Genomic DNA, 16759 nt, shown 5'->3' on the forward strand with positions numbered 1-16759 from the left:
CAGCTGCTCTAGGAGCATCATAAATCCTTCCCAAGATGTGGCACGAAGAGATTGAAAAGTGCTGGGAACTGCGACAAGAACAGGAGCACAGCTGGCTTCCTGCATAGGCATGGCAACATCCTGACTCAGAAGTGGGCCTATGAAGGGCTGACTCACACCCAGTCCTTTTCATTCACATTTGTGCAGTTCCCATCAGCCGTGGATGCACATTGACAGCATACCATTTGTGCAATATGCAAATGGGTTATTACAGATGTAGTTTTGGTCAGAGGAGCTGAAAAAAGTACTCCAGCACAAATGGTGATTCCTGTTAGATATTTCCATGAAAGACAGGTTCTAAGGTCATCAAGCAACCAGGAAGGGGGGGGGGAAGGCCAGCATGGTCAGTTTTTTTTAAAAAAAATAGATTTCTGGCTACTTCTCAGAAAAGCAAAGGACAAGGCCTTTGCTTCCCCCACCCCTGATCCCAGATGCCTTTTGTTTTCAGCTGTACACATCTTAGGTGAACTGGTAGCTTTTGTGCTGAATTCTAACTCTGGGCCCAGCAAAACCCACTGGCTTCCCCTCTGGCTTTATCCCCACATTTTCACTCCTAATAAGTTCTGGTTGTATTTGTGCATGTTTGCCCAAGAGCTTTTGGGAGTCGTTGCTTAGAGTGGATTGATGCAATCAGATCCATTCTACCATTACCAGGAGATGGCTTCTTTTCAGTTAGTGTGGGCTTGGTCCTGCCTTGTAGCAAGTGGTACACTTGAGTTGTGTTGAGTTGTGTTCGAGTTCTGCCAGGTCCAAGTCAGCAATCAGGTTCTTTTGGTTATCAAGATGAAACAAGCCACCTGTGCAAAAAGAACCTGACTGATGACTTGGACCTGGCAGAACCAGAACCCAGCTCAACACACGGCACATGCCCACACATGCACACTCACTAATGCTTTCCTCACTGACTGCTATGGGATTGCAGGAATCTACGGAGTGGAGGCAGGAGGCTTTGGTTTCACTCAGCCATGAAACTGGGCCCCTGTGTCACAGCGAATACCTGGCCTTGGAGAGCGCTCCTCTGCCTTTCAGAGCTGCAAAATCAGTGAGATGTTTGGGGAGTCAGTACTGCAGCCCTTTGACTGTCACTCTACCCTATGGTGGCCACTGACACATCACCAAAAAAAGAGGAAAAGCATCTCCAAAAAAGAGGACAAAACGGGATAGCAAATTGCATATGTAAAGAGGAAAACAGGAACACAGGAAGCTGCCTTATACTGAGTCAGACCTTTGGTCCTTCTAGCCCAATATTGTCTGCACTGACTAGCAGCGGCTATCCAGGGTTTTAAGGAGGATTCTTTCCTGGTCCTACCTGGAGATACTGGGGATTGAACCTGGGACCTTTTGCATGCAAAGCAGGTGCTCTACCATTGAACTATGTGGAAATTTAGAAATAAGAACAATTATTTAAATCGAAATACAAGACACCTCACCCTAGTGGAGAGACTGGTGCAGTGATCGGTGTGCCTGCTCTGCCTGCTGTCCGGGTGCTCATTGTAGATGGGCAAGGTTAAGGCCCTGCCTGGATTTCATAAAATCTGTCCTGTCTGCATTTCATGGGGTGTCAGGTGCCTTTCGTTCCATTGTCTGCTCATTGACGGAATCAGATTTTTCCCAATTTCCTGAATTTCTGCAAATTCACACTTGCGCAAATTCACAAATCCCTTTCAAAATGCGCAACCCACCCAAAATGCACCCCGCCCAAATTGCATTTTCATGCTTTGCCCTATGGGGAAATGCACATTTTTGGTCAATGTGTTGTATTTTTCTACTACTAAATTTGTGTAAAATTCTAGAAAGTGAAAACAAAAAAACAAATCAAAACAAAAACCCAAAATTGGTTTGCAAGTCCACAGAATCTGTGCTTCTCAGGAAAAGCTGGTCTGCTGAGGAATCCACAGGTTAGATTCATAGAAATCTGAACTCAATTGGTTTCCATTGCAGACTTCTCCGACATCCCTACCTCCAACAAGAGAGAGCCCCACCCCACCCCAGCTATAAATTTGTCAGCTAAGATCATGCAGTAGAAGAAAGCACACAGTTTAAGATCCAGTATGCATCCGAGAAATACAACAATGCTGTTAGGGCAGGGCTTGGGGCAGAGGCCCAGGGCATCACTCAGTAGACTGAGCAGGAGCCCCCCTCCCGCAAAACACAGCAGTAATACACATTACCACCTAAAAAGCCCCCACCCCTCATTAAGACCATTAAGTCCAGAGTCTAAAATGACCTAATTGCACCATTGCTAAGCGGTGCTATAGCTATTGCATTCCCTTGGAGTTGTAGAGTTGGACAGAATTTGGAGTACCTACCAAAAGGGATCACCTGGTGCCTGCTTTTCTTGGTCAAGGATACTGGATTGTCAGACAGTGATCAATCTATGGCCCAACTTCTTTCCATGCTATCATTTCCCTGCTGGGGTCAACAGCGGGGGAATTAATCTAGTCATATGCATTTAATTTTGACTAGCTCTTTAAGAAACTCCGTAGAGTTAAGGCTTATTGATTCACACATGCTAGCCCAACACTTGATGACTCCATCACAAAATACTGGCTTGCGTGGGTGAAACAGCCATTACAGATTAAACATCTCAGTGAGTGCTTTTTGTAGCAGGTCACATTAGGCATGATGCTTTTGAATGGAAACATTTCACATGTTCAGCTGCAAGTCACCAAGTAATAATGTCATCACGTGAAGAGATACCAAGGAAAGGAATAGGCATGTGTGAATCAGCCCTTAGGAGGAAGGGGAGAGATGAAGAAATATAGGAGGAAAAGGGTGGAGCAGGAATGTTAGAAATCTGTGGTTGCCACTTACAGTCTCCCTCTTTAAAAACTGCCACACTGATTAAAGGAATGAATTCATTTTTTTTTTAAAAAAAAGAACAAGGAATTCAGAATCTTATGCCCTGTTAAAAGAAATAGGACTGTGGGTTCATACAGCAGTTCAAATAGCTTATCCGTTAAATTACATCTTGGATGGAATGTTGGATCATTGTAAATAAAAAAGATAACCTGAACCAAGAATGTAGGCCTTCGCGGAATTAAGGTATCCGTTGGCACTATTGCCTACTGGCGAGGAGCTACCTTACTAGTGAGGCTATGGAACAGAGGCTAGAAGGCAGATAAGACAGTGGGACATTCCTGACGCATGCATGCAGAGACTAGAGGAACGTTGGCTTGTGTATTCCTAGATTATCAATGGCTTTCCATGGGCAAATGCCGCTACCACGCAGGTGTTAAAAGTCTTCACAATCCCATCCAGTGTCCATACGTCATCACTGAAGGTATCAGCAAAATGTGAAAAGAAAGAGAAACGTTGGGGACACTACTTCCACCAACTGCTTCCCACCCTCAGCAACAATTCCTGGCCTGGATCACACTGTTATCTGGATATGGCTATCACCCTCTAATCATCCTAGCCTTCTAGGTGGAGGGCCGTTGCCACTCACGGTATGAATCAGAAAGAAGCTTTACTGAAACAATGGAAAACACAGCGTCACAATTTCTTTTTTGTTTTTAAAGTTCTTTGTCCCTTGCACACATGCACACACTCACACACACAGTTTTTCCCCAGACTGATTCAGAGTCCTGCAAGATGTTTCTGTTTGGGAAGAAGGACTCCTTGGCTGCCTCATTCCTGAAATAGGCTGAAGGTAGGGGAAGTCACTCTCATGCTCCTTTCCTTTGGAAGAGACCAGGACCTCTCAAGCCTTCATCTTCTCCTCACAGATCTCAAAGCTCAGCTTGGTTGCTCCTCCATGGACCTCAACCAGGTTTTCATCCCACTGGATGATGTTGCCTTCTAGGTGGCGGGTGCAGTTGGCCAGGCCCACGATATCATCCCGTTTCAAGACATGATCCCACAGGTTGAACTGAGAGATTTCACCAACGAAGGCCTGAGTGGCATCAAACCTTCCACCGAACGTATCCTGTGGAGAGAAAGAAAAGCAGAGGGGAGGCAATGAAAGAGAAAAAGGAGCCAATTAAAGGCGGGGTGAGACAGAGAAGGTAAAATATAGGATATTGAGCACAAAACAATGCCGGGGCTGTGTGTAATTCTAGGTTTTTCTCTAGCAATATGGTGCACGATATGGATATATATATATATACACTGCTAAAGAACATCCTTCCATTTCTCCCCCCACGGGTTTCTGCATGTCCAGTTTTTGCATTAAAATGCAAAACCAAGCCTTTGGGAAGCTTCTGTATGGGCATCCCTTCTGGGAAACACAGAACTGTATAACATCCATACTAGAAGGCCTGTGTGGCCCTAGGTTTCAAGGATGATCCATGTGGCTTGGCCAAGATGTGAACTGAGGATCTCTTACATTCATGCTGTCAAATGTTGCTGTATTAGACCTGAAGCCTGGGCAGGTTCCTTGAAAGATGTTCCAGATAACAATTTCCAAGGCAATGGAGGAATTGGACCCACCTGTTCCTGGCCCAAGATCATCACCCCGTGAGCCTTGATCGGATGCCAAGATGCCAGGTTTTCACTGGCCCCACGCTCCTCACCATCTTGATATGCTGACCATATACCATCCCGGGTGATCCAGGTAATGCAGATGTGGTGCCACGTGCCATCCTTTAGAGTCATGGGCAGCTGAGCCACCTTTACAACAAAACAGAACAATGCCTTAAGTGTACAGTGCAATATAAATTTGGGGAAATTCTCTGGCTGATGCCTTCTTGTCTGTTGCTAACATCACCATTTTCATCGCTGTCAAGATTAGGAAGTCCTCTCCCATTGGCTGTAAAGTGCTAGTGATACGGCTCAAAAGAAGCGGCAGGGTGGGGGGAGGGACACAGGGGACGAGAGACAATGGATTGCCACAAACTACTGTCTATTATCAGAATCATTACTGCTGGGACAACATTATGAAAAGAAAACTAATGAAGCTCACTAGTTTAATCGTAGTAAGTGTGCTAGGCTCCGACGTCAGTGAGGCAGTGAGTCTGTTCCAGATTTCAGTCAGAACCAGCCAGAATTCTAAAGAAGCTGCCCAAGGTGCTGAACCGTATCCCCAAGATAGGCTCAGAACCCTGTACAGCTCCTTACTAAAACCCAGAACGGATTCACAGCCCCACTGAAATTGGAGTCATCAGCCTTCACAGGGTTTGTTCTCCACCTAAGGGAGGTTTGTGCCTGCATCTTCTCAGTGCTCATGCCAAGGCCTTCCTACCTTACCTTATCGTTAATGATCAGCTCCACGTGATTATTTCCCCACACCAACAAGACAAGCTCATTGGCTTGGCTGGGCACAGAATAGGAGAAAGGGGTGCCCACTCCTGCTGGCCCCTTGAATTTCAGCCACATGCAGACTGTGAAAGCATAAAGCTCTGGCAAGCTCTTCTTCATCCGGGCATACATATAGTTGTTTCGAACGGGGATGGAGACCTTGAAGGCTTCTGGAGGGTTGAAAGTCGTCGTTTCTGTGTGCATGACAGAGAAACAGGGGTCAAGAAAGATGAAGGAGGACTGCAGTGGAGACTACAGTAGATACAGATCACAGAAGAAGTTACCCTTAGAACCAGAAATTCAATCAGATCTTGTCTATACTAATTACACCAGCCTTCCCCAACCTGGTGCCCTCCTGATGTTTCGGACTTCAACTCCTCTCAGCTCCAACCAGCATGAATAGTCAGGAATTCTGGGAATTGTAGTTCAAAACTTTGGGAGGGTGCCAAGTTGGGAAAGGCTGAACTACACAAGAGCACCACTGCTCAAATGGGGGAGGGGGCATCAGCTCTTACAAGCCAGTAACCTCTATTAGAATTTGGAGGGTCCAATGAATTTAACCAGCTATGGAGACAGGATAGACAAAAGGAAGTAATTCTTCATGCAGCGCATAATTAACATATGGAATTCATTGCCACTTGCTCTGCCAACGGGCACTAGCTCAGATGGCTTTAAAAAGGGGATTCCAGAAAGTCATAGAGTACATCTCTCAATGGCTAGTAGCTATGTTCTGATGGCTATATGGAACCCTCAGGTTCAGAGGTAATCCGCCGCTGTATGGCACTTGATGCGGAACAACTGATAGAGAGAACAATTCCTTCATGTTCTGCTAGTGGCCTTCTCTGAGGCATCTGGTTGGCCGCTTTGTGGAATAGGATGCTGGATGCAGCATTGGTCATAACCAGCAGAATTCTTCTTACAGAGCGCGATCAAGGCCTTGTGTAATTATGTGTCACTGATGCTTCATTTCTAAAATGAAATGTGTGAAGGCTGCCTGAAAATGGTACTGTTGTCATGAACCTCTTTTGCCCTAATCTCTTCCGCGTGAAACCAGTTGGAACGTCAAAGGAAAATAGGCTCACTGCACATGCTCAAGGGGCACTGCAGTCTGCATATTCTTGAGGGTCCTTTATTGTTACACTGCTTGTTCCAGGATGACTAGTCTCTGAAAGCAAGTTCTGGGGTTGATCTCTGGCTGAAATGAAGCTTGTGTTTGGACATCTGAACATTAATGATGCCACAAAGATGGATAACTAATGGGGAAGCCTGTCTGTGGGTTGGCAGACTTCCTGGGCTGCCTCCTTGTTTCAGGGGCTCCTCAGCAGAGTGCTCTCTGTTGGGCTTCAGCGGGATTATCTGGCAGTGACCAGCAGCTAGGGAATTTGGAGCTGACATTTTAAATGTCAGCTGATGTAAAGTCACCCCAGACATGTGGGAAATTTAAAATGGCCGCTCCAAGCTACTCAGCAGCAGTGGGACCTGCTGAGGTGCTGCAACTCTGACACATGGATGCCATATCATGCCTTTAGCAACAGATTTGGGATGCAATACAGATCAAGGCCTAATGGAATAGAATTTCCTGACTAGTTGGACCAAATCAGCAGGAAGGTTCTGTGTAAAGACAACAGATCCTCTTAGTAACACAATGCTATTGGTCTGTGAGGCATTAATCTATGGGTGCTTCTAGATAGTAGCATGGGTCCTGCACCACCTCAATTTTAGCAAGGGCTTCACATCGCTGTGTATTCCTGTAGCTTGGTTTGCAGAGTTCAACTAGGAGCCAGATCTGAGTCCCTGAGTAGGTCAGGTTTCATAAGGAAGCCAGACAGGAACAGATCTGTACCATAGAAAGCTCTGAGTGGAGCTGGGACCCAGATAGGGTTGTCTCTTGTTGCTCCAACAAGGAACAGATCAAGTTTGAGCCTTAAGAAGGAATTTGGTTTCTCCTCCACACTGATGGGCTTTATTTCTTAACGGAGCCTGGCCTGTTTTGTTAGCCTCAACCTGCAACAGTGTGAGAGTGGCATGCCAATGTCTTCTTGGCATGAGTCCTTAGAGTCTGATAATCTCAGGATACAGGCAGTCTCTGGATACATGGGAGCCAGCCTCTGGGATCTTTCTAGGGAAATGCATCCTGGGAGAGGTGAAAACCTCATAATGCCTTTCCATGACCAAATGCTCTCCCTGAAACATTAACTCTGGAGCTTCCTCAGAGGATAAGAGTTGAGCATCCTCTGAGGATGAGGGTTCTGGATCCTGGTCCATGATAGGTAATGTTCCTTGTAGCATCAAAACAGGAAATTTATCAGCAAGAGCCTCAAAGAGGAGGGACCTATTAGCACAGCATTTGAGGGCAACCACTGCTGCTTCCCCCCCGACATGCTGCACATAGATAGATAGATAGATAGATAGATAGATAGATAGATAGATACACACATTAAGAAATTAGATATATGACACACACAGAGACATATGCACACACAGAGAGAGAGAGAGAGAGAGAGAGACTCTTTTGAACTGTTGGATTCTGTGCCCTCCCTTGCCAGGACTGACCATGTTCAAGCTCAGAGACCCGGTTTTGAAGAGCATCCAGCTCTTTCTCCACATCTTGCTGCTGCACATCATGGCTGCTGGTGATGGACGAGCGTTCTTTCTCCAGGGCTAAAATCTTGGAGAGGATCTGCTCCTCCAGTTCCTCCATCTTGGTATGGATCGTCTCTTGGGCTGGCACAGGGGCAGAAGTGGAAGAGGCATTTATTCGGGCTGGGATATCCTGCTACACTCATGGGAAAGATACGAGAGGGAGAGGGAGAGGGAGAGGGAGAGGGAGAGAGAGAGAATGGGAAAAAACCCAGGTTGTTAAAATATCCTATCAGAAGTATCACCCACAAAAGAATTTATGCAGAAAACATTGATTTGGTCTGAAAAAATAGCATGGTGCTCTCAGAGGCAGTAAGCCTATATAATCTAGTTGCCGGGGAACATGGGTGGGAGTGTGCTGTTGCATGTGTGTCCTGATTGTGGGCCATTGTGTGAATGGAATGCTGGAGCAGATGGACCCTTTGTCTGATCCAGCATGGCTCTTCTTAAAGATTTTTTTAAATGGTTTTATTGTTAGCTGCTTTGGAAATGTGAGTTTATATCAAAAAATGGCCTGAAAATTCCGAAACCATCCAGCCTGCCTTGAAGAATCTTTAGTGAATCCTCAGAGCACACACCCTTGATAAAACATTATATGTGTCTGGGAATGACGCTTTCTGCTCTTTCCACGTTCTTGTGACCTCAGTATGGAAAAAGAAGTCCATGGAATTCCGCTTATTCAGAGCACCAATTTCTCATAAAAAAAACTGAGCTGCTGTGGGTAGAAGTGGGGTTAAAATGCCCTCCAGCTGAGGATGAACAACTAGTGGGCATCTTTCCTGCCACTTTGAGCAAAGTCTGTCATTTTGACATCACATAATAGTTCTGTAATCCTCTTAGCTCTGGGCGTCGCTGTGCTGAGAGGTCACAGCAGGTATTACATAGCGAGGGCAGGGGCCAGCCACAATTGGAGCAAGTCCTGGTTATCGTCTGCCTGCCAGTACCGACCAGCTACTTTTAAAGGCTACCCTTTGTGCGTTTGCTCACTGACCGCAAACCCTGACTGTGCTTCCAGACAGACTGCTCCTGGCGCTACCAATCCAAATGCATTGTGTGGCTAGTCCAGCTTTTCTGCCTTAATGGATTTTTTATTTTTTTCTGGATGAGAAAAAAACGATGGTAGAAGCAGTGAGTCAACATGGGAGGCTGGCAAGGGGAAGGTATGGACCCCCTCTAAAATACTGCCAATGAAGCAGTGCGATTGCACAATAAAAGCCTCATCGGGAAGCCCCCCCCCCCGGCCCCGAGTTTAACGATGTTGCTTCATCCGGATCACGCGCATCCTTTCAGCGTAGCCACATCTTGCCAGCTTCCAAGCCAAATGTCCTGACTCACCTCACTCCCAGCTGCACTACAGATGGGGAGATCACTAGGAAAGGCGTGATCAATGCAGTCTGTGCCATTTGGGGAGTAATGTCAGAGAATGTTTCATCCCTTCTGTTTTAACACTCAAGCGCAAAATAGAAATATCTCATGTCTACGCAGATGTGCCCTCTTGATCAGCAGAGGGAAGAAACCGGGCCAGGAGGAATGTGGGGGAGCGGGGTGGAGTGCACGTGCGCTCAGCTCCTTTAAAATAAATTAATTAATTAATTAATGGCGGGCGCAACACCCTCCTTCCTCCCAGGATGTCGCGCCCACATGTGGACTAAGGGGAGGATCCTCACGATCAGGATATCGTGAGATCCTCCCCCCTCCCTCCTTCCCTCTACACCAGGCTGATGTAGAAATGACCTTTGAAAGGAACTACTTTTAGAAATGGGTGTTTTGTGAGAAAATACATTCAAAAGGACATATTTAAAGACATCTTTAAAAATGATGATTTGTAGAGGTGTTTTTTTTAAAAAATAATAATAAAAAAATAGCAGGTCAATGCGTGTCAGGTGACGGAAGAGACCTTATGAATCAACACATGAGAAACTGACAGGAACTGGAAATAGATGGATCTCTCCATCCTGGCTGGGGCTGAATCAAGGACAGGAGAAGAAATTCCAGGATGGAGTGAAAGGGTAATGCCAGGGGAAGCAGACCTCTCTTTTCCCCATTCATCCCACCCTGGACATTTCATGGGCCCTTGCCTATTAATCCGCTGCAGTGCTCGCCTCAGCCCCTTCGCCATCCTGTGTGTGAGGAGAGACGTGAAGGCAAAAAGGCTCGGAGGGCCTCTGTCCTCTACGACTCCCCACTGTGCTCATTTATTACAGCAAAAGCTCGTCTAGAGAAACATGTCTATTATTCAAATACGTTTCTGGTTTTTGATGAAACACTCCTAAGGGCCTCCTAATTAAAACTGTAGCTGCTCATCTCATAATTATGCAGAGCGCATTCCTTCTGTTGTGCAGGGGGTAATACTGCCTTTCCTGCCAAGTGAAAAAGCAGGCCCACGTCGATCTGAATAGGTTAATCGTGTATGTCTATGGGAAACAGCAGCAGCTCAGCTTCCTTAAGAAGGGCAAGTTGCCCCCCAAAAGGGGGCAAAAGGCTGCCATTGGCTCTCCTCCCCCTGTAAAAGGTGCTCCTTAAGTGCATGATGACTAGGGTGACCATATTAAAAGGAGGACAGGGCTCCTGTACCTTTAACAGTTGCATAGAAAAGGGAATTTCAGCAGGTGTCATTTGTATATATGGGGAAGGTGGTGAAATTCCCTCGTCATCACAACAGTTAAAGGTGCAGGGGCTATACGCGAGTGATCAGATTTAAAAGAGGGCAGGGCACCTGCAGCTTTAACTGGTGTGATGAAGAGGAAATATCACCAGGTTCCCCATATATACAAATGACACCAGCTGAAATTTCCTTTTCAGTACAACTGTTAAAGATACAGGAGCCCTGTCCTCCTTTTCATATGGTCACCCTAATGATGACTGATGAGTCCATCTTTGTGACAGTGGCCAAGTGGAGATATTAAAGGAAGTATTTAAAACAAGGTTGGACAATATGGAGCCCTTGCGAACCAGTGTTCCACCCCTTATAAATGGACTGTGTGGTGCCCCATGGAGTACAGCCTGTGGTGGGTGGAGGGGGTTCCAACAGGTGGAAATGGCCCCTGGACCTCCAGCAGATGCTCATCCCCGATCTGAGAGCATAGGACACCTATATTTTAATCCTCCTTCTTCGATATGAGTCTGCCCAAGTGTAAAGTTCATCAAAAGAGGCCCTTCTGGGTGTCTCAAAGTGACATCCAACTGGGATGAGGGAGAGGGCATTTTCTGTAGTCACCCCCAAACTCTGGAATGCCCACCTCACCCCTTCCCTGATGGTCTCCCATCTTGGGTTTCTTATGGCATCATTGAAACCTATTTGGTCATTTTTAGGATGACCATATTTGGGAAACCAAAAAAGAGGACACCTAGTGTGTGTGTTGGGAAGCAGCTTTCTGAGTCCTGCAGAAAGTACGTTATTCCCCCGCCACCTTAAAGAACCCGATTGGAGTGGAGGAGGGGAAAGGATTTCATTCTGCACCACCACCATCCACTCCAATTGGGGCCTTTTCTATAATGTCCACGAATGACCCACTTTCCCCTTTAAGACCTCAATTGGAGCTCGGGGTGGGAGAATGATGTGCCTCAAGAAAGCATGTCATTCCCTCCTGCCATGCTAATGGCAGCCTTAAAGAGGAAGGTGTGTCATTCCAGGACATTATTGAAAATTATAGAAAATCCCCCCTGACACCATGCAAAGAACAAAAACCAGGACAAATCCGGGAAAATCCTGACAGTTGGTCACCCTAGAGTACTGTACTTATTATTTTAATCTGCCAGCCCTTGACTGCTTGTTTCTTTTTAATAATGGTACATTTACTGTTTTATTGCATTTGCACTTTTAAAAATATATATTGTTGCATTATATTATCTATAGTAATAAGGGGATGTGTGCCTGCCTGCCTGTCTGTGGCATAGGGTTGTGCACCTTGGGGTTATTTGGTTTTTAAAAATGCATTAATTAATTTAAATTAACCGAAATGTCTGTCTGCAGTACCGCCTTCATTCCCTAGATGGCAATTTTTCGCAAGTCCGATTCACATCATCGTCTGCGTTCCACATGCCTACCGCCCCTTCAAGCTTTCTTCACACGACAAAAAAAGACCCTGGTAAATCCAAATTATTTTTGAGATGGAACTTGCTGCTATAGCCTGCTGTGTGCAGGAGAAGCAGCGGGATCAAAACAGTCCACTAAATTGGCTACGTGCATGTTGTTTACTTCCTCTTTTGAAAGAGGAAGTAAATAGGGACAAAAACACGGTGAGGAGAAGTGATGGTAAGGACACAATCTCCACACACACACACACACACACACCGGGTGTGACCACACTCCAGGACAGGACAGACACTATCTCTGTTACATGTGACCATATGCCTCTGATGTTCACTTCCTTCCAGTACATTAATCTGAAACAGAGGATCTCCAAAGTGAAACCAGTGTGTGAAAGGCACACTTGTGTTCAACTCTTGTGCGCCACACTGGCCTGAAGTGAGGTCATTGCTCTAAAGGCCTCTGGATAATCACAGCTTAATTCATTACTCAGGGAGAGGGCATCTGAGAGTATGACCTGATCAGGTAAACTGAGCGGTGACGAAGAAAAACATGCTAGATTGGAATTGGCCTGTATTGTCAACTGTGCTTTACTTTCTCTGCCCTCACCGCTCAGCCCAGGTGTCTGTAACATAGATTATTCAGTCACCTTGTTAGCTTATTTTTATGTAAATCTTCTATCAGTGGCTTCCTGCTTGCTACCCAGCATAACCTTTTATGTCTGTCTGAGGCCTAATCTACACCAAGCAGGATATTGCACTATGGAAGCAGTATGAAAGGGAGACATAAAAGGCAGGAGCCACACTACTGCTATATAGCAGTATTGAAGTGCACTGACAACTGTTGGGGCCCATTGACACAGACCATATACCACTTTCATAGTGCTATATCCTGCTTGGTATGGCTCCTGCCTTTTATATACTGCTTTCATACTACTTTCGTAGTACTATATCCTGCTTGGTGTAGATTAGAGTAGGGTGACCATATGTCGGGTTTTGCCCGGACATGTCTGGAATCAGGGGAGGCAAACCCGATCTGGGGGAAATCCCTGTTTTCCCCATTATGTCCAGGCAAAACAGCCCTCCCAGAGCCGCCTTAGATCAGCGCTGGGAGGTGGGGGCTGGGAGATGCGTTCCCAGAAGTCCAGAATGTGTCTTCCAGCTCCTCTCCCCCCCCAGCACCGACCTAGGCTTCTCCTGCATGCTGGCGTCATCGCTCCAGTGCGCAGAAGAAGGCCTGCATGAGGGTGACGCAAGGCAGGAGATGGGGTTCAGTTCACTCCCTGGCCCAGCTGCTTGTGACGCAGAGCGAAGACGGAGCCCTGCCTGTTGCCTCATGTCACCCTCATGCTTGTCGGCATGAGGGCGACGTGAGGCAAGGAGCGGGGCTCAGTTCACTTCCTGCTGCACCGAGGAGCGAAGATGGGGAGTGAAGATGGAGCCCCTCCCCCTGCCTTGCGTCACCCTCATGCTGACAAGCATGAGGGCGATGCGTCGCATATCAGGGACTTTTCTTGGCTGGCACAATGACGCCGGCCAAGAAAAGCCTCAGATCGATGCTAGGCGAGGCGATGGGCGGGGCTTGAGGCTGCATTCCCAGAAGTGTGGGATTGCAGCCTCCAGTCCCACCTGTCATCTCGCATCACACATCCAGGACTTAACTTGGCCGGCGCAATGGCACCGACCAAGAAAAGCCTCAGATCGAAGTGAGGTGAGTGGCTGAGGGCTGCGTGTGGGAACTTTCAGCAATTCGGCCTCCAGCACCCCCTCCCCCAGTGCTGAAGAAGAAGAGGAAGGAGAAGGGGAAGAAGAAGGGGAAGGAGCAGCAGCAGCAAGTAGAAGGTAAGACTAAGGTGTGTGTGTGTGTGTGTGTGTGTGTGTGTGTGTGTCTGTCTGTGTCTGTGTCTGTGTCTGTGTCTGTGTGTGAGAGTGAGTGTACGGGTGAGGGTGCCTGGTTGTTTGAGTGTGCTTTGGAATGGGTGATCCTCTGTGTGTGTGTGTGTGAATTGTGCATCTTAATTGTGTTGTGTGAAATCAGCCTTGTGTCCAAGGCCATGTTTGCGTGGGCACACCCCCTTGGGGGCTGGGCATGTTGGTGGGCATGCCTCCTTGGGGGGCATGTTGTCCTCCTTTTTGGTTTCCCAAATATGGTCACCCTAGATTAGGGTCTAGTCTCCCAGCCAAATTTTCAAAATACCTTCTAGGCCAAGATTTGCAACTACAGATAGCTTGTTTCATTCCTAGCCTGTCTTCCTCCCTACCATGGGCTCAGGGCAAATTACACATTCAGTCAAACAGTCCATCCATTAAAGCAGCCTGGATGGGTGTGGACTATAGCTCCCATCGCCACAGCAAGCAGTTGTCTGGGGATGGTGGCGATGGTGGGAGCTGTGTGCCAACATATCTTACTGCCTTGCCTGGAGGGCACCAAGTTGGCAGAGGCTGCATTAAAGCAATGAAACAACCAACTAAAGCACAATAAAACACATTGCTGCAGCAAGGACTAAAGCCATTGTTTACTAGTTGAAAGTGAAACATATTTGTGCTCCTCAGGAAGATGTCCCAGAATAAAGTCATAAAGGCCTCACAAAGGATCGGGATTCCACAAGTCTTGTCATAAGTCCATAAGAAGCATCATGCTGGATCAGACCAAGGGTCCATCTAGTCCAGCATTCTGCTCACCCAGCAGCCACCCAGCAGTCAACCACGGACCCACAAGCAGGACATGAGTGCAACAGCACCCTCCCACCTATGTTCCCCAGCAACTGGGGTACATAAACATACTGCCCCTGATCCTGGAGGTAGCATTTAGCTATCAGGACTAGTAGCCATTGATAGTTTACTTTGTTTTTAACTGTTCATATTTATTGTTTTATACTGTATGTTTTTATCTGTATGCCGCTCTGAGATCTTAATGATATAGGGCAGGATATAAATGTTATAAATAAATAGCCTTCTCCTTCATGAATTTGTCTAACACCTCTTTGAAGCCTTGGTGGCCATTATGATATCTTAGTGAATTCTCTAGTTTAACTATGTGCTTTGTGCAGAAATCTCATGTGGCCACCAACTGAGGCCTTTTCTACACATTCAATTTTTCCTGGGATTGTCCCTGTGCCATCCCTCTGCATCCAAATGACACACAGGGGATCTTGGGAGCAGGCAGGGGCAATCACTCCATTTCCCCGGGATACCCAAGACCTCAGTTATCCTGGTTTTACCCATGGTCCTGGGACGATCCCAAGGACCACGGGTGGTGCAGGCGCTCAACCCGGCTTCTTCCCTCCTCCCCGCAATTGGTGTTCTACCAGTGTTCTCTTTGTAGAGGGCCCAGATACCTACACAACCATGATTGCACTGGATAATGAGAATCTGGCTATTCAAAGATGATGTCTATGTTCCGGTTCACTTGGGAGCCCACGAATAATCTGCCACAGTAGCGGCAGCCACTGGTTGACTGAAGCAGCTACAAGTTCCGATAAGCTGCTACAGTCATTCATAGAGAGCTGCCTTCCAACCATTTTTCAGCATCCACTCATTCATTTAGTCTACTCTTCCTTTGGCAGTGCCTGCTGTCTTCTCTTTGTGGGAACAAACCTCTTCTCTGCAAGAAGACGAAGCCAGTTGCTTGCTGTTAGAGGAAAGGAAGGTATGCAAGTAAGCAGCAGTGCTGGCAAAATGCTAGAAGGAGACTCCTAAGAGATGGCTATAGCCACTGACAGAATCTATGTCTGCATAATCACCCAGGGGCTTCTAAATATGTGAAGTCTGAGAGCTTCATCACATGGGGGAAAATCTCGTTTCCTTACTGTCGCTTCTCTGCCCCCACTTTTGTCCCACATTACTCCTTCTTTCAGCCTGGAGAGGAAAGAGGAAGTAAACAAAGACCATGTAGCTCATTCAGGGGGCACTTGCGTCATGCTGCTTTTCCTGCACACAGCAGGAGATCGCAGCACATTCCATTTTTTTTAAAAAAAAGTCAGATTAAAAGGAGTCTTTTTTGTAATGGAAAAATGAGTGGAAGGAGTGGGAGGTGTACAGGAGGCGGACAACGTTGTGTAAAGGATGCGCGTACATCCGTAAGTGGGCAGTAGTGAGTGTGTGATAAAACACTCATCTGATGAACCCCTGAGAGTCATTCATGCACTTATGTGTGAACCAGGGCTCTGATTTCCTCAAAGTCCTGAGGGTCTCAAGGCTCCTTCACATGTTACAAGAGTGACATTGCCGTTAAACTCTGTTTGTGTCCATGGCGATTGCTGCAACACATGGAATGGAGCCACATGTCTAACACATGGTCCTGACTCCCATGTACATCTGTACCACATTCTCAATGACATGAAGAGAGACTGAAAGAACTGGGCATGTTTAGCCTGGAGAAGAGAAGATTGAGGGGAGACATGATAGCACTCTTCAAATACTTAAAAGGTTGTCACACAGAGGAGGGCCAGGATCTCTTCTCGATCCTCCCAGAGTGCAGGACACAGAATAACGGGCTCAAGTTACGCAAAGCCAGATGCTGGCTGGACATCAGGAAAAAACCTCCTGACTGTTAGAGCAGTACGACAATAGAACCAGTTACCTAGGGAGGTTGTGGGCTCTCCCACACTAGAGGCATCTGGAAACCTATTTGTCAGGTATGCTTTAGGGTGGATTCCTGCATTGAGCAGGGGGTTGGACTTGATGGCCTTATAGGGCCCTTCCAACTCTACTATTCTATGATTCTATGATTCTATCCCTATCCATTGGCCCATACACAACCATTTGTCACACAGAACCCACAAAAGCTGGACAACCATCTGTCAGGGATGCT

General features: G+C 46.8%; 1 protein-coding gene across 1 annotated transcript in view; it reads right to left on the reverse strand.

Moving 5' to 3' along the window:
* Nucleotides 1–1885: 1885 nt before the first annotated feature.
* The window catches only part of NPTXR (neuronal pentraxin receptor), a 29768-nt gene continuing 14894 nt past the window's right edge, over nucleotides 1886–16759 (reverse strand). The window contains exons 2-5 of the mRNA XM_063133534.1: nucleotides 7831–8053; nucleotides 5227–5471; nucleotides 4471–4650; nucleotides 1886–3967 (exon numbers count right to left, since the gene is read on the reverse strand). Coding sequence (XP_062989604.1) covers nucleotides 3743–3967; nucleotides 4471–4650; nucleotides 5227–5471; nucleotides 7831–8053 — 873 coding nt within the window. The 3' untranslated portion in view covers nucleotides 1886–3742. The remainder of the gene's footprint in view (nucleotides 3968–4470; nucleotides 4651–5226; nucleotides 5472–7830; nucleotides 8054–16759) is intronic.

The sequence above is a fragment of the Elgaria multicarinata genome, chromosome 9, assembly GCF_023053635.1.
Source record: "Elgaria multicarinata webbii isolate HBS135686 ecotype San Diego chromosome 9, rElgMul1.1.pri, whole genome shotgun sequence".
Taxonomy (NCBI): Eukaryota; Metazoa; Chordata; class Lepidosauria; order Squamata; family Anguidae; genus Elgaria; species Elgaria multicarinata.